This window comes from Moschus berezovskii, chromosome Y, assembly GCF_049115385.1.
Source record: "Moschus berezovskii isolate FMDL1 chromosome Y, NW_MosBer_1.0, whole genome shotgun sequence".
NCBI lineage: Eukaryota > Metazoa > Chordata > Mammalia > Artiodactyla > Moschidae > Moschus > Moschus berezovskii.
Window position 1 is genome coordinate 15,564,896 of NC_142489.1, and position 20,689 is coordinate 15,585,584.

The window sequence follows — 20,689 nt, forward strand, 5'->3', positions numbered from 1 at the left end:
TGCTTCCTCCACAGAGTGATACCTGAGGTGGACCCAAAGGATGAGGGGTGAGCCAGGCATGGGGACGGAGAAGCCCTTGAGGTGGAAACACCAGTGCTGGGAAGAGGTCCAGAAGTGAGAAAACCACACGACAAGCTTCACTACCCTTTCAGTGTAGAGGACGACACAGAGAACCAGCAGAGAAGAAGGCTGGAGATGGAGTAGGAACCACCACAGGGGGGTTTCAAGCACGAGTGACTGCTGAGTGTTCATGAGTTACGGCGCAAACCTACTGTGGCAGAGGGATGGCACACACAGCCCATCCTGCACTCCCCATCTACACCCTCCGTCATGGGGCCCTGGAGTTCCCTTCACTCAGGAGCATCCCTTTCCCCACCTCTTGAACCTCAGCCAGCTTTGGGACTTGCTTTGCCTGATGGGGTATTAGCAGAGCTGGTTCTTGCTTGCCCTTGGACTCACACTGGAAGGTGAAAGACACACGGAACAGAAGGAGTTGCCCCTGCTGCCCCAGCTGAGGCCACCGTAGATCGGTCTACAGCCAGATGACCCCAATATGTGAGCAAGCAGAGACAAGAACAGCAGAGCCCAAGCTGATCCAAAGGTGAAGCCGTCCAGCCAAGTTCAATCAGGATCGGCTAACTTGCAGACTCGCACATGTGATATTTATTGTCACGTGTCACTGAGACTTTTACTCAGCATCACTGTGGCATCAGTTAACCGATACACTGGGAGTGCTGGGAAATGTTTTTCAACTGGCTGTGGAACCAACATTCTCTTAATGGATCTGGAGCCTGACACTCACCACCTGTTCTCCTGCTTACTGCTGGTGCAACTTGGAGCAAGACACCTTAGTGAGTCCAAACTCCATTTCCTCATCAGTAAAATGGAGACAATGCGACATACTGGAACACTAGTGCACTAAAATTGCTTTCAGATTTAATAAAATAATACAGCTAAAACATTTACAACTGAGTACAGCACATAACGTGAGCTCCATAAATGCTAGATTAGAAAAGAGCTGAACTTGGCAAGGACCATGACTGAACAGGACCACACCTCTGTGCAGATGTGGGCTGAGGAAGTTTGGGGTAGACAGGGACCCAAGATTCTGTTGAAACAGCACAAAGTTTCAGATTCTATTCCATAAATTCATCTAGGCCAAAATTATTTTGACTGTTTTAAGAGTCAACGCCAACTAAAATACCCATCTTGAGTGAAAGTCCAACTCTTTGCTACCCCATGGACTACACAGTCCATGGAATTTTCTAGGCCAGAATACTGGAGTGGGTAGCCTTTCCCTTCTCCAGGGGATCTTCCCAATCCAGGAATCGAACTGGGGTCTCCTGCATTGCAGGCAGATTTCTTACCAACTGAGCTATCAGGGAAGCCCATACCCATCATTAGGCAAATCTCATTAAAGCACCTTAACAATATCTGACCTTCAAAAGATGGGGAGTGACTGCCTAATGGGAATATAGCTTCTTTTTGGAGTGATGAAAACAACTCTGGCATTAGGTGGTGGTGGTGATTATATGACATGGTGAATATATTGAAAACAACTGAACTGTATACTTTGTAATGGTTAAATGTGAACTTTACCTTAATAAAACAAAAAAGAAGGCTTTCCTGGTGGTCCAGTGAGTAAGAATCGCCTTGCAATGCAGGGGACATTGGTTTGATCCCTGGTCCAGGAAGACCTGACAAACCCTGTGTGCCAAAAATAATGAGCCTGTGCTCTGGAGCCCAGGAACCACAACTACGGAAGCCCTCGCTCCGCAACAAGAGAAGCCACTACGACGAGAAGCCCGCAGACCACAGCTAGAGAGTAGCCCCACTTGCAGCAACTAAAGAAACCCCGTGCAGCAATGAAGACCCAGGAAAAAAAAAAAATAAAATAAAGAATTTTTAAAAGAGAGAGAGAGAACATATGCCCCTGAGCAATACGGCAACCAGTTATGACCTGTCAGTTCCAAGTTCAGTTCAGTTCATTACCGTCGTTCAGTTGTATCTCTTTGCGACCCCACGGACTGAAGCACACCAGGTCCCCCTGTCCATCACCAGCTCCCGGAGTTTACTCAGACTCATGTCCATTGAGTCGGTGATGCCATCCAACCATCTCATCTTCTGTCGTCCCCTTCTCCTCCCGCCTTCAATCTTTCCCAGCATCAGGGTCTTTTCAAATGGGTCAGCTCTTCGCATCGGGTGGCCAAAGTATTGGAGTTTCAGCTTCAGCATCAGTACTTCCAATGGATAGTCAGGACTGATCTCCTTTAGAATGGACTGGTTGGAACTCCTTGCAGGCGAAGGGACTCTCAAGAGTCTTCTCCAGTACCATAGTTCAAAAGCATCAATTCTTCAGCAGTCAGCTTTTTTTATAGTCCAACTCTGGGACATCCACACATGACTACTGGAAAAACAATAGCCTTGACTAGACAGACCTTTGTTGGCAAAGTAAGATCACCGCTTTTTAATATGCTGTCTAGGTTGATCATAGCTTTTCTTCCAAGGAGTGTCTTTTAATTTCATGGCTGCAGTCACCATTGGCAGTGATTTTGGAGCCCCCCCAAAATAAACTCTGTCACTGTTTCCACTGTTTCCCCATCTATTTGCCATGAAGTGATGGGACCAGATGCCATGACCTTAGTTTTCTGAATGTTGAGCTTTAAGCCAACTTTTTCACTCTCCTCTTTCACTTTCATCAAGAGGCTCTTTAGTTCTTCTTCACTTTCTGGCAAAAGAGTGGTGTCATCTGCATATCTGAGGTTATTGATATTTCTCCCAGCAATCTTGATTCCAGCTTGGGCTTCCTCCAGCCCAGCATTTCTCATGATGTACTCTGCATATAAGTTATATAAGCAGGGTGACAATATACAACTTTGATGTACTTCTTTCCCTTTTTGGAACCAGTCTGTTGTTTCATGTCCAGGTCTAACTGTTGCTTCCTGACTGGCATACAAATTTCTCAGGAGGCAGGTCAGGTGCTCTGGTATTCCCATCTCTTGAAGAATTTTTCACAGTTTGTTGTGATCCACACAGTCAAAGGCTTTGGCGTAGTCATTAAAGCAGATGTTTTTCTGGAACTCTCTCACTTTTTCGATGATCCAACAGTTGTAGGCAATTTGATCTCTGGTGCCTCTGCCTTTTCTAAAACCAGCTTGAACATCTGGAAGTTCATGGTTCACATACTGCTGAAGCCTGGACTGCTTGGAGAATTTTGAGCATGACTTTACTAGCGTGGGAGATGAGTATAACTGTGTGGTAGTTTGAGCATTCTTTGACATTGCCTTTCTTTGGGACTGGAATGAAAACTGACCTTTTCCTCTGGCCACTGCTGAGTTTTCCAAATTGGCTGGCATACTGAGCGCAGCACTTTCATAGCATCATTACAAGTTAGAGGCACTTTAAGAACAATAGGAGATTCTGGCTTTAGAATTGTTATTTTCCTCTGGCAGGGAATAGAGAATTAGCTAGGCTAATTATTAAAGGCCATTTCTAGCTCATGAAAATCAAACTCCATCAGCTACATTCAATAGCTAGCCTAGATCTTTACTGATGCTTTGTAAATGCTCAGCATTCTTCAAATGCTTTGTAAATAAGTTATTTTTCTCAACAAGGCACTACAGCATTCTGGGAGGGGCAATTCTTTCCCCTACTCATCTTGAGCCACTCCCCCATCCCTTTTCAACCACCCCCTGCGAGACCTCACAAAATTATGAAGTACAGATTGTATGATTAATGAGGAAACTGAGGGTCAAAGAGACAGTAAATTATTTTAGGTGCCAAAGCCACTAAGTGGTGGGGCTGGGGTCACCAGTCAGGCAGTCTGACTGCACTGCCTGAGTTCTTAAGCATGGTTTGCTACAGCGTGCCTCTCTCTTCTCTATAAAGCTGCATCTAATTACAACTAAACGTGGAATAAAAAAAACTTAAATAAAAATATTAACTCATAACCTTAGTGATTGACAGAGTCAAAGGCCTAGGGAAAGATCAACAAAAGCAAAAATTTATATTTATAAAAGATTTTTCCACGAGTGAATTATGAGCATAATCCTAATTAAGAAAGAAAATCACAGCTAAATCTCACTTGCTCTTTTGTATAAACAACATAAGAACTCAGGTGAACAATTTATCCTGAAAGGAAACAGGTATACATTTCGCATGGAGAGTCTAATAACCTAACAGGTCTGCAATTTGAGGGACTAAACAAGGGCTCTTTTTAAAAAATGGACTGACTACTCTTAAGCACAACCCCATGGAACCAGGCCCAGAGTCTCAGCAAAGTTAAGAAGCAGGTCAAGAGCCCAAGCCCACTGGTCAAAGCTGCTGCTCTCTCACAGCCCTCCTCCCTGGGTGCTCATTTACTGTACATTTCTTGGTCCAGTGTACAAAGAAGTCTTGATGAACTGCACAAACACAGGACCCAGTCAAACCAGGTGCTTTTAAAGCTGGACAAGCCTCTACCAGAAAGAAAGGAACCTCACTCACCAGAAAGTGAAATGTGAAAGTGAGAGTCGCTCAGTCGTGTCCATCTCTTTGCAATCCCATGGACTAGAGTCCATGGAATTCTCCACGCCAGAACACTGGAGTGGGTAGCCTTTCCCTTCTCCAGGGGATCTTCCCAACCCAGGGATTGAACCCAGGTCTCCCTGACCTGGCAGGCGGATTCTTTACCAGCTGAGCCACAAGGGAAGTCCAAGAATACTGGAATTGGTAGCCTAGCCCTTCTCCAGTGGATCTTCCCGACCCAGGGTCTCCCGCATTGCAGGCAGATTCTTTACCAACTGAGCTATCAGGGAGTCCCTCACTCACCAGATGACCCCCTCAAATCAAGTGGTTGTGTCTGCATCTGTCTGCATCACTTAATTGGGCAGACACAAGCATTCTCATAGGGGTTTATTAAAACTGAATTTTCCTGACACAATATGAAGTTTACAAAAATGTTTTGTTTTGTTAAGCCCCCCAAGTAGTTTATCCAAATTAGTGTTCTATAAGTCTCTGTGAAAGGTTTTATTTTTGTTCATTTTCCCCTCTTCCTGTAATCAGGAAGATTTCATTCAACTGGGCAACTGAGCTGAAAGGCTGGTTCCTTCTAATTTTTTAAATCTCCCCAGTCTCATCCCAAGTGAAAACATGTCTAAGGAGTGTTATAACAGTCACCTCTACAAACCAACCCTTTTCTTCTGGATATACTTAAATCTCAACAAGGAAGTTTATTGTTTAAGGTCCCACAGCTAATTTTCTTCTATTCAGTATGTGACCTCAGCTAATGATTCAGACTTCTGAAACAAATTCTTCCTTTCTTAAGATTTCAGTTTTTACAACCTGATTAAACAATAGGCAGAAGACCTGAACAGACATTTTTCCAAAGAAAACATTAAGATGGCCAATAGGCACATAAAAAGATGCTCAGTATTACTCTTCATGAGAGAAAGGCACATCAAAACCACCATGAGGACTTCCAGTGGCACAGTGGATAAGAATCTGCCTGCTAGTGCAGGGGCCGTGGGTCCAGTTTCGGGTCCAGGACGATTCCACATGCCGCAGAGCAACTAAGCTGGTGCACCACAACACCTGCGCCCCAGAGCCTGTACGCTGCAATGAGAGGCCACCACAGTGAGAAGCCTGGGCACCGCAATGAAGAGTAGCCCCTGCTCTCCACAACCAGAGAAAGCCCACATGCAGCAATGAAGACCGAGTGCAACCAAAAACAAATGAAACAAAAATCTAACCCCATAAAATGGGAGCAATTATTACCCGAACTACAGCACTAAAGCAGAGATGTTACACACACACCACACACACCAGTCTGCCCAAGAACAGAACTAGTGTAGAATGAAGCCTGGACCTGAAACCAGGCAGTATGCCTCTGGGCCTCACGTGTGGAGCCTCTAGTGCTACACCACTACTCTCACTATACAGAAGAATTTAACTTGTAACTTACCAGGAAATAGTTTTAGCTAATCAAGGAAACCAAGTTATGGATAAATGAAAATTCAGATTCACAGCCCTTTTCTTATATGACAACTTGTAGAGCTTGTAAAACACTGCAAATAAAAACACTGTCACTCTAATATCATAAAAAAATGTGCAATAGGCAACAGTGAGAAAGAATCCTTTGTTTAGCCAAAAATGCAGCAGCTCAGCTAACAGAGGCTACACAAGCACAATTCTCTGAATGATGCCACATGCTATTAAAAAGAGTGAAACGTTTCAGACAGGATTACCTTATTTTCTTCAACATTTCTTTTCAACTTTTCTTCCAAGTCCTTGGTTTCTTCTGAGCCCTTGACATTGCTCTGTTCATAATTTTCACATGCTTCCTTAAGCCGGTCTTGTAAAACCTGGTACTCCTTTTCAACCTGTGAAATACCCCCCTACAAATATAATACAAAATTACCTGTCAAAAGTAGTTTTAAAAGCCTATTTCTAATTTTGTTCTGAAATGTGTCTTCAGATAAACAAAAGAGGATATAAGGCAGATGAAAATTTACAAGGAAAATGTCACAATAATTCAAGAATTTAAAACCCCTTACACTGTTTAGCAAAGTCAGCTCTTTTTTAAAAAAGTTATTCATATTACTGGAATTCATAAGGAGACTTTCCAATATGCACCATAATTAGCTCTGAATATTTGTGTTAGAAGGGTTCAGTATTAAATAGTCTGATATGACTGTCATCCTCCACAATTAACATCAAGAACTATTTACTGGCTTTAAGAACCGCAAATACTATGCATGCATTAGATATGAATAGGACACATTAGTTTTGGCCCTACTTTTATAGCGTTTGAAATAGACGGCTGCTGATTATTTTTAAAAGATGACTTAAAATATTATCAAGAAATTATTTTCAGTTATGTAATTGTCTCCTGGACAGCTTTAAAAAAAAAGCAAACAGAAGTCATACTGTACTGTGAAATGTTGGCAAACAATAAGCAGCATTTATGTATCTGTAAGTCTTTCATCCTGCTGAGACGGGCAGCAGTCACACACTTGTGAAAGGAGCACCAGTCAGTCAACTGCTCTGCCCAGCTACGAGGGCTCTGGCAGCCAGGCTTGGGAAGCTAAGCCAGATGCATACACCTAGACCACCTTTCCCCTCCCCTGCACCTCTTACAGCACACTGCTATCTTCCAAGTGTACAAAAGCAGGGAACTGAGGTTCTGAAATTTTGTTCATTGTCAGAGAACTCTGAACTATGGCCAAGCTGACCGCACACACCAGTCTGCTGTTTATGTCGTCCAGACTGAAAGTTCGGCACTATGAATACAGTCCATAAATAATCAACTAGATGATGAATCCATGAACAAGCCTTTACGGTTTCAGATCTTAGTTATTTCTATTTTAATTCTCAATTCAGCAAAAGAATCACACTGCAGCTTGGTATTATGAATTAATTCATATGTCCTAAACTGCTGACAGAGACACTGTTTGTTATGTAGCAACAGATAATATGCATTCTATTCATGTCTGTTTTGAGGCTGTTAAATTAAAATCTTTAGAAAGCCAATCCCTCTAATACTAGGTCTTCCTATTCAAGTACGTTGAACATCTCTCATTTACTTAAGTATTCTGTGTGTCTCTCAGTAGCATTTTAAAGTTTTCTTTCCCTACTGAGAATGAAATCTTTTCCCTTACTATGTTTTGCAATGGGTTGTTTACATACAGGAAGATATTTTATCCATTTGTGTTTCTAAATTCTCTTACATTTTGGTATTGGTTTCTGATCGATCATTTTGGATTTTACAGGGACACAGTCTTAGCCTCTATAAATAATGATATTTTACACCTCCACCTTTAAAATTTTATTTTTTCTCTTATCTACTTTTATCAACCAACATCTCCAGGACAATAATAAATATTAATGATGATACACAATATTTAAGCAGGATGATGGGGTTTGGCTTAAAAGGGAAAGATACAAGCATGCTGAGAAGTATTCAGCTATTCTCACTTGATTATGAGTTTTAGTCAAGAAAAAAACTTGAATTTTATCCAATACCTTTTCAACTATGGAGTTGATCAAATGACTTTTCCCTTAACGATCTATCACACAGTACTTATATTAATAAATTTTCTAATTGAATCGTCCTTAAAGTGTTTAAGATTTTGATAATAATTTCTGTATTATTCACATGAATAAACTTTTATTTATAAATACAAGCTCATTATACCAGTTAAAACAATAAAGCTGCTAAGATAGAAAAAACTTTTCCTCTGCCTCTCTTTCCCAAATTTGAACAATAAAAATACAACAATTTTTTTGTTATGTTCTAAAGCTTATTCTACTTCCCTGGTGGCTCAGCAGTAAAGACTCTGCCTGCCAATGTGGGAGACGCAGGTTTAATCCCCGAGCTGGGAATATCCTCTGGAGGAGGAAATGGTAACCCACTCCAGTATGCTTGCCTGAGAAATACCATGGACAGAGGAGCCATGGAGTCAACAAGAGAGTCAGCCATGACTTGGTGACTAAACAAGACTTATTCTATGATGTTTTATATGGAATAACTTGCTTCAAAATAGTTCAAAGTTCATCATTCCCATTTAGTTAAAGTAATGAAAATTAAAACTTTAAACAGTTTAATACAGTTCTGACTCACCTGTTGTGCCTCAAAAGGACCATATGGCTCAGTATTGACTTCCTGATGTGTTATATCCCAAGACACCTTTGGGGCAAAACAAGCACATTCAATCTGTCTCAAATGCTCTAGTAAAATAAATCCATCACCTGATAACATTTTGAAACATGCCCATAATATTTTCAAGGTTTTAATTTTTTTGCCAGCTTAGATAACATTCTATGCTTTCTACAAATGTTTGTACCAGGAAAGAGTATCGTTTGGAACTCGTAAAAGTGAAAATGATTTTGGTTCATTACTCTTAACATAATTTTTCAAAGCTTCCTAGAAAGCTTTTAAAAAACTTAATGTGTAACAGGATAACCAATCAGGGTTTCATGCATTCATGCCCTATAAAGCTAACTACAGAGAAACCTTATTCTTGAGCTCGCTAAGAAGGAACATTTATTCATATCTCTCGTTTTTCTCCATCTGGTTGTGTCCTTTATCTCCCTCACTTCCCCGCTGGTTTGAGAGGAGAAACTGGGCATGTACAGCCCTGACTCTTTTCTTTTTTCTCTTTCTCTTGGGAAGCCAGTGCAGAGAGCACATTTTCCTGTTCTTCCTCCTTGCACTGTCTTGGAGGCAAGCACCCGAGATGGAAGGCCTTCTAGTCCCAGCACTGCTGTGAACGAGGTGGGGAAGCTGCTAAGTCGTGGGCTTCAGTCTCGGGACAGACACTCTCTAGAGAAAAGAGCCACACCATCCTACTGCAACTTTTATTAATTATCAAGGCGGTGCTTTGGCTCCATCTGCTGATTCTACTGCTTTATGTCTCAACTGGTGCAAAACTTGGAGAGGATGAAAGGTATTACTTACTACACTTCAAAATTCCTTCCGGCATTACCAGTCATGCCCTACAAGAGGGTTCATAAGGTCCATTGTTTTAAAGGATTTTAGTAAATATAATGACAATGAAAAATGAAGAGGAAAATTTGACTTTGATATTAAGAAGATTTTGTCACTTTAGTCTTACCTGTACAGCAACCACTTGTGTACATGGAATATTTGTTACTTCATTGGTGCTTTCTGGATTTACTTCCCACTTGGCAGAATCTCCACAGTAGTCATCATTTCCACTAGCCTCACTCTGGGCTGTATCAGCACCATCCAAGCTGCACTCTGACTTCACTGGTGTTTCCAGAGATTCCTCAAGAATTTGTGTTTCGGAAGCAATCTGGTTACCAGGGGCATCCTCAGCACTGAAATGATGAGCCTCAAAATGCACTTCCGTTATGTCACTGGCTACAAAAGACAGCACCACTGGTATTGGTCTCTGCAGGTAATACTCAATAGGAACGCTTGCCAGAGGGGTGTAAATGCTATACTGGGGCAAAGTCGGTAACACACTGATGAAGGCTGGTGGTGTCTGGGTAATGTCAAACCCCCGAAAGGGAAGATATGTACAGTATCCTGTGACCAAATGGGGTCGAGGCCAATAGGTCGCTTTCATTTCTTCAGGAACTGGTTTGGGAGAATTTGAGGAGACTGGCTTGTGACCGGTCTCCTCAGAGACAGGCCTGGGATAATCAGAAGACATCCCTTTAGGCTTCTCATCCTCAGAAACTGATCTGGAAGAATTACTGGAAACTGGTTTTGGCTTTCCAGTATCACGAGCTGATTGGGGAGAATTAGCAGATGCAGGCTGAGGCTTCACGTCCTCAGAAGGTGGTGCTGAAGGTAAGTCAGACACTGGTTTGGACTTTACATCTGGTTTAAATTCCCTGGCAGTTGGATTCAGAGGTAGTTTAACTTGTAAATACTCTCCTGTTTTTGAAATTTCTTCTACTTTTGTCTGAATGTTTTTCTTCTTTCTCTTTCTCTTGAGCCGTACCGCAACTTTCTTCAATGCAATACAGTTGTCAATCAGAACAAAACGAGGACATCCCAGGAGAAATGTTTTCAAACCTCCTGCCTTTACTATCTGTATAGTTTCTTCTGGGAAGAACTCATATTCTTCAGAAAACATCTTGTTACTAATTTCCAAGGGACCATGTTCCTCCAACAACTGAGGGAAATAACTAGGCAGGAAAATTTACATGTTATTATAAGGAAGAACTTACATATGCTTTTCTGAAAAAAATATTTCTCAAAATTTCCCCCAAAGCAAAATACTACTTCGTTTCTAACTGACCTGAACACCTCCTCAACAAACATATTATACTCATATTAAATCTGAGAAAGGCTAACTGTAATCAATGATACTATAAATAAAATTAAGTCTACTCCTCAGAAGAGAATTCTTTAAAAGTTTTTTTTTTTTTTTGGAAAAAAAAAAAAGACTAAAAAGTTATTTTTTATAAGCTGTGATTAAATAATTAGTCTATATATATATATATTTTAATACTTACTTTTGCATTTTTTAAAAAAATATTTATTTGGCTACCCTCAGTCTTAGTTGTGGCATGTGAGATCTTTATTTGCAGCATGTGAATCTAGCTTTCTGACCAGGGATCAAACCCACGCCTCCTACATTAGAAGTGCGGAGAATCACTGGACTGCCAAGGAAGTCTCTGGAATATCTTTTCACGTACCTGCTGGCCATCTGTATGTCTTCTTTGGGAAAATGTTTATTCAAACCTGCCTACTTCCAAGCTGAATTTTTTTTTTTTTTTTGCTACTGAGTTGCCTCAGCTCTTCATAAATTTTGGGTACTAGCCCCTTATCAGATATATGATTTGCAAACATGTGTATGCATATTTTCATAATTGAACAATGACCATTAGTGTCTTAAACGGTCCTTGATGGACTGCCATAGTGCCTGTGCATGTCACTGTAGGCATGGGGCCAAGGGACAGAAATGGGAAAAACACTTCAGAAAGCATTCCCACCCTAGTGCTCTAAGTGTGCCCCTTTGAAAAACCACTGTTTTCTACATGCTCATGATTCCTTTCTCTGTTTTTCAAGAAGCAGATTAAAGATCAGGACCCAACTGCCTCTTTCCTGGAAGAAGGCATGACAAGCAAGCAAGAACCACCATGTTATTTTTGGTAGGCAAAATCCAACAGGGAGAAAAAACATGATTCTTATTTCACAAAGCTATTTCTATTTGTAACACATTGTGATTCAGCCTCCGATCAATTTCAGCCTCCTGCTATCTGTAAAGCTGCATGCTAGGATCACATTTTCTACTTTCTTTTTGAAATCTTCCACTTTAACTGGTTAATAAATCTTGACTAATCAACACTACAAAAGAACTTCTCGGTTCAGTTTTCCTCAGTCGTGTCTGACTCTTTGCGATCCCAGGAATCACAGCACGCCAGGTCTCCCTGTCCATCACCAACTCCCGGGGTTCACTCAGACTCAAAAACTGAATGCAGAAGACCATATACTACCTGCATTGCAGATATACTATTTGCACTGTATAGTATAATACCATATACTATAATAGTACATGGAGAAAGAAATGGCAACCCACTCCAGTGTTCTTGCCTGGAGAATCCCAGGGACAGGGGAGCCTGGTGGGCTTCCGTCTATGGGGTCACACAGAGTCGAACATGACTGAAGTGACTTAGCAGCAGCATAATAGTACAGCATAACACCATATACTGTCCGAATGCAGAATACCATCTATCTCAACTATCTGTAGCATAAAACATTAGAATGAAGCGGGTCAGTGAAAACAAATCAGTCCAATCCCCTACTTTAAAGTAAAATAGTTAAGTCAATAAAAAAAAAAGCAGTTATCTCAATATTCTTAACTCCATGTCTGTTAGGCTTTCTACTCTACATTCTTTTCAGATACAAAAGTTTAGTTTCATTTTTCTTTTACCCATTGGCCAATAAAAAAATAATCTTCAAGCCTATCATTCAGTTCAGTTCAGTTCAGTTCAGTCACTCAGTCGTGTCCAACTCTTTGCGACCCCATGAATCACAGCATGCCAGGCTGCCCTGTCCATCACCAACTCCCAGAGTTCACTCAAACTCATGTCCATCGAGTCAGTGACGCCATCGAGCCATCTCATTCTCTGTTGTCCCCTTCTCCTTCTGCCCCCAATCCCTCCCAGAATCAGAGTCTTTTCCAGTGAGTCAACTCTTCACATGAGGTGGCCAAAGTACTGGACTTTCAGCTTCAGCATCAGTCTTTCCAATGAACACCCAGGACTGATCTCCTTTAGGATGGACTGGTTGGATCTCCTTGCAGTACAAGGGACTCTCAAGAGTCTTCTTCAACACCACAGTTCAAAAGCATCAATTCTTCGGTGCTCAGCTTTCTTCACAGTCCAACTCTCACATCCATACACGACCACTGGAAAAAACATAGCCTTGACTAGACGGACTCCGGTTGGCAAAGTAACGTCTCTGCTTTTTAATATGCTGTCTAGGTTTGTCATAACTTTCCTTCCAAGGAGTAAGCGTCTTTTAATTTCATGGCTGCAATCAGCATCCGCAGTGATTCTGGAGTACAAAAAAATAAAGTCTGACACTGTTTCCACTGTTTGCCCATCTATTTCCCATTAAGTGATGGGACCAGATGCCAAGATCCTTGTTTTCTGAATGCTGAGCTTCAAGCCAACCTTTTCACTCTCCTCTTTCACTGTCATCAAGAGGCTTTTGAGTTCCTTTGCACTTTCTGCCATAAGGGTGGTGTCATCTGCATATCTGAGGTTATTGCTATTTCTCCCGGCAATCTTGATTCCAGCTTGTGCTTCTTCCAGCCCAGAGTTCCTCATGATGTACTCTGCATAGAAGTTAAATAAGCAGGGTGACAATATACTACCTTGACGTACACCTTTTCCTATTTGGAACCAGTCTGTTGTTCCATGTCCAGTTCTAACTGTTGCTTCCTGACCTGCATACAGGTTTCTCAAGAGGCAGGTCAGGTGGTCTAGGATTCCCATCTCTTTCAGAATGTTCCACAGTTCATTGTGATCCACACCGTCAAAGGCTTTGGCATAGTCAATGAAGCAGAAATAGATGTTTTACTGGAACTCTCTTGCTTTCTTCATGATCCAGCGGATGTTGGCAATTTGATCTCTGGTGCCTCTGCCTTTTCTAAAACCTGCTTCAACATCTGGAAGTTCACGGTTCACATATTGCTGAAGCCTGGCTTGGAGAATTTTGAGCATGACTTTACTAGCGTGTGAGATGAGTGCGGTAGTTTGAGTATTCTTTGGCATTGCCTTTCTTTGGGATTGGGATGAAGACTGACCTTTTCCAGTCCTGTGGCCACTGCTGAGTTTTCCAAATTTGCTGGCATATTGAGTGCAGCATTTTCATAGCATCATCTTTCAAGACTTGAAATAGCTCCATGGGAATTCCATCACCTCCACTAGTTTTGTTCATAGTGATGCTTTCTAAGGCCCACTTGACTTCACATTCCAAGATATCTGGCTCTAGGTCAGGGATCACACCATCGTGATTATCTTGGTCGTGAAGATCTTTATTGAACAGTTCTTCTGTGTATTCTTGCCACCTCTTCTTAATATCTTCTGCTTCTGTTAGGTCCATACCATTTCTGTCCTTTATCGAGCCCATCTTTGCATGAAATGTTCCCTTGGTATCTCTAATTTTCTTGAAGAGATCTCCAGTCTTTTCTATTCTGCTGTTTTCCTCTATTTCTTTGCATTGATCGCCGAGGAAGGCTTTCTTATCTCTCCTTGCTATTCTTTGGAACTGTGCATTCAGATGCTTATAGCTTTCCTTTTCTCTTGTGCTTTTTGCTTCTCTTCTTTTCACAGCTATTTGTAAGGCCTCCTCAGACAGCCGTTTTGCTTTTTTGCATTTCTTTTCCATGGGGATGGTCTTGCTCCCTGTCTCCTATACAATATCACGAACCTCCATCCATAGTTCATCAGGCACTCTATCTATCAGCAATAGTCCCTTAAATCTATTTCTCACTTCCACTGTATAATCATAAGAGATTTGATTTAGGTCATATCTGAATGGTCTAGTGGTTTTCCCTACTTTCTTCAATTTAAGTCTGAATTTGGCAATAAGGAGTTCATGATCTGAGCCACAGTCAGCTCTTGGTCTTGTTTTTGCTGACTGTATAGAGCTTCTCCATCTTTGGCTCCATCTTTCTTGGGGAGTGGAAGGCCAGAGACGGGTTTCACTGCCGTTCAATCATCATTACATGTTTATTTTTGAAAATTCAAAGAAAGAATTAAGTTCTGATGTGTGACTTCCTGTAACTTGACTTTCTCCTATTGTAAGATATAAACTCCATTTCAAAAAAATATATAAACTCCAAACACAAAAAAATCAACCTACTTTCTCATAAAGTTACTTAATTTCTTCCCACTTATAAAGGTAATATAGTCTTTAAGATGCAAACTGCTGAAAACTACAGTTTAGTTTTAGTTTAGATGCTTGAAGCAAAGTCTAGCATGTTTTAAGAAATACTAGTCCCCTGGAGAAGGAAATGGCTACCCACTCCAGTACTCTTGCCTTGAGAATCTCGGGGACAGAGGAGCCTGGTGGACTATAGTCCATGGGATCACAAAGGGTCGGACACGACTGAGCAACTCAACAACAGTATAGTTTTACAGCTGATTCCAGGTTGTCATCCAGCTCTCTGGGAATATGATTTGTTCAGCACTTCAACTCTGAAGAAAAACTATGAAGAGGGACCCAAGAGCATGTAACTAAACTGAAGAGGAATAATGCAACTGAGAAAAATAGAAAAAATAACCAAATTACAGATGAGTGATGGGTTTTCCAGGCGTTCGCTTACAAATTAATTTTCTATTGCAGATCTCAGCCCCTCATCTTCTTTCCCTAAAGAAAGCATCATGTACTACTTATTAATCCCAAGCTTAAAAGAAAAAAAAAAAGCAAATGCTCTTTAGATTTTCCTGAGCTCTGTTACTCTATCCACCCCACTCAGACTTGACTTTAGTGTTCTTTTTTTTTCCTTTGGCCACACAGCATGTGGGATCTTGGTTCCCACCTGTGCCCCCTGCAGAGTCCTAACCTTACTGGACCACAAGAGAAGTCCTAGTGTTAATTTCACATTTTCAAACCAAAAGTAATTCAGCCCAAAGTTTCTTAGAAGGAAATCTTTTCCTAGATGAATGTCGGGAGGCCACGTTTTCAGTACAATACAGAGATACAGGGCTCTGTGTCTGGACTACCATCCCAGCCGGACGGCTCTCCCAGCAGTAGTCACCAGGTCCTGGTATCCCTTCCCAGCAAAGGGCAGCACTTCCCCAAGCCACAGGAAGTGTCACCGGGCTTAGGAGACACCAAACAACTACACCATATCAACGTGAAGACAATGAGAGCAAACAATCATACTATTCCTTGTCAAATATATACTGTGGAATTCATGATAGAAGATTACGGCTAGAAACTTCATTCATCATTCCTATCAGGACATACTAGGACAGTTTTGGAAATACAAAGAATCTACATTAGCAGCGCAAACTGACACAACTAATAAACATTAGGGTTCTAATTTAATAGTTAAAAATCTCCAATTAACTTAGTGTAATACATGACCAAAAGCCATAGAAATACTTTTCTTCCCCAGAGTTTGTGAGCCGAACACAGATTCTTTTAATAGATAGAAAGGGGCACAAATTTAAAACAACTTAAGATCTTTTACTGGCAGCATCAATGTAACAGTTGTAGAAATGTTAAGACACTTACTCATATAGAGTTGAACATTTTCGTTTTGGGTTTATGTTCCACAGCTTCTTATTGCGGACAACATACTCATTTCTGTGCTTTTCATACAGGGCTTCAGATTCTTCTACATCCTGCCGAAGGTGATCAGGCACTACAAAGGGGCCCGCAGAATTAAAACTGCGTTTGCTGATAAAACAAACAAACAAATGATTTTCTTGGGAATAATAAACTTCTAGGTGACCCAGAATAACATTTAAATTGGAATAAAGATAACATATTATTCAACTTTTGGATGCAAAAACAGGACTACCAGAGAATTTAATGCAGAAAAGTTAACTTTCCACAACTTTAATCAAGAGATTCCTGAGTACTGAGCAAATTCTTTCATTTATAATTACTTACTCATGCTATCAAGAGTAATTTTTTTTAAAACTTCTGGTTTAGGAAAAAAATCAATGTTGTATTAATTGTAACGTGTTAAAAAGCAAAATGAAAGGTTTTATTACAATGGTGATCAATTTAAGTTAAAGTGAGATTGAGACTGGTAAAAGGTACTTAAAAATTCTTTTTTTTTTTAAAGAGTATAAGAGTCTAGCACTCTGCAAACCTGCAGTAGTGTTGAGTGTGGGCTCTAAACCGGACTGCTGGTTTAAACTCTGGCTCTGCTGTGTATGAGCTTTGTATCCTCAGGCACAGTCAACTGCACTGTGCCTGAGCTTCCTTATGTGTAAAGTGCATATAATAGTATTTATCTCCAAGAAAGAAGAATGGATTAGATGAGTTTATATATACATAAAAAGCTCTTAAAACAGTGCCTGGTACTTAAGTGCTATCAAAATATAGGCTGTTATTATTTAAACTTAAAACAATCCCCCCACTGAAAGAGTCCATGAAAATATGCAAAACTGTTACTACAACTCATTTAAGAAATGTGGGGGGAAAAATTTGTGGGTCTTTGGTCCATAAAGGAATATGATATAAAAAACTTGTTGCTACTCACTAGTTTTATTTCTTGTATCTACCTGTTTCTTGAAAACTCAGTTTCAACAACCAGATCCACTGGAAATCACTAATACCTAAGGTTGAATCATATTATTACATACAGCCTCCAAAATATCTTCCTAGTAATTATCAACAGGACATTCTCTTCATTGAACATTTTAAAGAGTATTTTCTAGGATTTTCCAACAGTATCCTGCACATAGTAAGTTCTCAACCCTATCAAATTAATGTTATCAACTCCCTGATTTTAATACAGTTTATATCAATTCTTAACACAGACAGCCCACACTATATAAATCAATCACAACAGGTCACATCAGGTTATTATAACAGATGCATGTCTTCAGGCAGAGAAGTTAGGGAAATAAAAGACAAGTTTAAAGGACACAGATTAATATACCTTTTAAGTTAAAATAAAAGCAAAAATTTTCACTCTGTACTTACATATGGTCTTCACCTGAAGTGACAGTTTCATTGTTTGGTGTGACTGAAGGTGTTCCAGATCCAACTAACATAGGCTGGTTTAAAAAACAAAAATGACAATGATTTTCCACCTTTACCACTAAAACTGATGAATGCTCATATAAATATGCACAAAAATGGCCAACATATATGACTTACCTAAATTTTCTTGCAAACAGGAACATACAGTAATTAAATTTTAAACAGCCAAAAAAACAGGCACAAGCTAACATTTAGACAGTTTCTAGAACTCCAAAAAATTTTAAACTATCACTGTGGAAACTCTCATTTGAGATAAATTACAGACATACAGTCAAAGATAAAACAAAAGTTGTACTGGAACTTCTAAACTACTCTTCAGTTCAATTCAGTTCAGTCGCTCAGTCGTGTCCGACTCTCCGCGACCCCATGAATCACAGCACACCAGGCCTCCCCGTCCATCACCAACTCCCGGAGTACACTCAAACTCATGTCCACAGAGTCGGTGATGCCATCCAGCCATCTCATTCTCCATCGTCCCCTTATCCTCCCGCCCCCAACCTTTCCCAGCATCAGAGTCTTTTCCAGTGAGTCAACTCGTCGCATGAGGTGGCCAAAGTATTGCAGTTTCAGCTTTAGCATCAGTCCCTCCAATCAACATCCAGGATTGATCTCCTTTAGAATGGACTGGTTGGATCTCCTTGCAGTATAAGGGACTCTCCAGAGTCTTCTCCAACACCACAGTTCAAAAGCATCGATTCTTCGGCGATCAGCTTTCTTCACAGTCCAACTCTCACACCCATACATGACCACGGGAAAAACCATTGCCTTGACTAGACGGACCTTGGTTGGCAAAGTAATGTCTCTGCTTTTTAATATACTATCAAGGTTGGTCATAACTTTCCTTCCAAGGAGCAAGCGTCTTTTAATTTCATGGCTGCAATCAGCATCTGCAGTGATTTTGGAGCCCAAAAAAATAAAGTCTTTTCAACCCCTGCCTCCCATTTGATCCCACAAATTGTGATAGCCATTAAGAACCCACCATAAGACTGAAAAGTAATGCCCTAGTCATCTCACGGGTTTGAAGCAGAGCTTTAGGTGAGTGGAAGGAAGGAGTCTATCAATTCTGAGACTCTGTCATGACGGTTAGTATAGGTTTTTTTTTTAAAGTCTTTATTGAATTTGTTATAATACTGGCTCCTGTTGTTCATGTTCTGGTGCCTTCTGGCCACAAGGCATGTGGGATCTTAGCTGCCCAACCAGGGACTGAATCCTCTTCCCGAGCACTGGAAAGTGAAGGCTTAACCACTGGACCACCAGGGAAGTCTCAGCATTTTTACTTTGAATATTTAGGTAATAATTCCACTAATTAATAATAATGTGCATCATGTCTTGTCATACACATAACGACATGAGGGCACAGGGAAGTCAATTTGCCCAAGGTCACAGAGATAATAAAAATAATAATTGGTAGAACCAAGGTTAACAACCCAGGTCTGCCTGATCTCAAAGCAGCCTTGGCCACACTGATGAACAGCCATAAAAAGTGCTACACTACGACAATGATTTCACTAGGAAAAACCTAGAAAATGAAAAGGATAATAGTCTCTATTAAGAATTATTTACATACGACATGAAACTTAAGCTTCCTCAAAATGTAGAAAACTGGCAAAACATCTTCAAAGCCTAGGAAGTCTTTCTCTACAAAGTTCTTCAAAATATCCCAAGAACTAGTTAATTCTTATTTATAAATTCAATTAAGAATCAATTCAGAAAATACTCCGTACCTTTGAATCTTTTGGTTTCTTCTTCTTGCCTTTGTTTTTTATCTTGGCAGAATTAAACTAAAAAGTAAAAAAAAAAAAAAAAAAATTACTGAACACTCAAATAATAATATAATGAAGCTACCATATGTTATAAAGATATCATTTTGGTTTTCATAGACTGGTCCTAAGTTGAAGTACATAAAATGTTTACCAAAAATTAACACTTTAGTGTGTTAAGCCCCACTGTTTTGATTTATAATAGAAAATAAGAAAAATGCTAAATGACACCTAATGCTATATAACTAAAATTAATCGTTCCAACTTAAGATACTGGTACTCATTTTCCACAAGGTTTATGTCATTTCAAGTAATTAATGAGATTTATAAAGTAATTCCAGCTATGTGCTTATCATATTTTAATGGTTTTCCTTTACTAAGCAAACTAGACATTCTGCACTTGGCCAGAAACCAGGGGACCAACAGTGAAATTGGAAGCAGCATCTAACTTCCCATGGAGTTATGTCATCTGTGCTTCCACAGTCAGCCAGATAGGATCTGACTGAACGAAGACAAAATTTTAAGTATAGACAACTTGATCCTAAAAAAATCATTAAACAAGTATTTCTCTGTTTGAAAACTGCCACAAACTAATTAAGGAAGACAGCTCTGGAATTAGTTTAACTTTTTAAGCTCAATTATAAGCCACTCAAAATCCATTTGTTTTCCTTACAGAACAAAACATAATTTTTATCATTACAAGGTAACATTTCATTTTTATGCCATCAGATGACTCAAGAACTCCCTTCCTATTGCTATGATTAACATTCATTAGTTGTGAAAATTTATGGACACTGTCTAATTTAAGCTGCAGAGTGTGCTGACTGTTGTTCCAAGAGGAAGACTGGGATTACCCTTTCTAAGAACATTGACATGTTATCCAGAAGTCCTCCAGATTTGGTTCTGGAGTGCCTCCTGGGATGTAAACAAACATGGGGTCCTCCTCTCCTCCTTTGGCTGACGCAAATTAGAATGTAACACTGAAAATGATGGAATAACTTACTGGCACGTCACCACTGTCCTGTTTCCTTAATACAGTGCAGCAGCTGTCTGTTAGAAGATACAGATGGTTTTCTAAGGAAACGAAAGGTTTATATTGTCGTACGATACACGAAGTCCTTAAAGAAAACCACCCCAGATACTACTAACATCCACTATGTCCTACTCCTTATTTGGCTTTGACACAAATTTAGTTTAGAAACCAAGAGCAAAATGGCTGACTCAGTGGAAAACC

At 40.2% G+C, this 20,689-nt stretch overlaps 1 protein-coding gene across 3 annotated transcripts in view; it reads right to left on the bottom strand.

The window, feature by feature from the left end:
* Positions 1 to 20,689, bottom strand: part of LOC148773064 (E3 ubiquitin-protein ligase TTC3-like) — a 128,635-nt gene that overhangs the window by 24,085 nt on the left and 83,861 nt on the right. For all 3 annotated transcript variants that reach the window (XM_088834496.1, XM_088834497.1, XM_088834495.1), the window contains 7 exons: positions 20,459 to 20,529; positions 19,420 to 19,476; positions 17,636 to 17,709; positions 16,211 to 16,375; positions 9,594 to 10,638; positions 8,600 to 8,665; positions 6,225 to 6,374 (listed from right to left, as the gene is read on the bottom strand). In XM_088834496.1, coding sequence (XP_088690622.1) covers positions 6,225 to 6,374; positions 8,600 to 8,665; positions 9,594 to 10,638; positions 16,211 to 16,375; positions 17,636 to 17,709; positions 19,420 to 19,476; positions 20,459 to 20,529 — 1,628 coding nt within the window. The remainder of the gene's footprint in view (positions 1 to 6,224; positions 6,375 to 8,599; positions 8,666 to 9,593; positions 10,639 to 16,210; positions 16,376 to 17,635; positions 17,710 to 19,419; positions 19,477 to 20,458; positions 20,530 to 20,689) is intronic.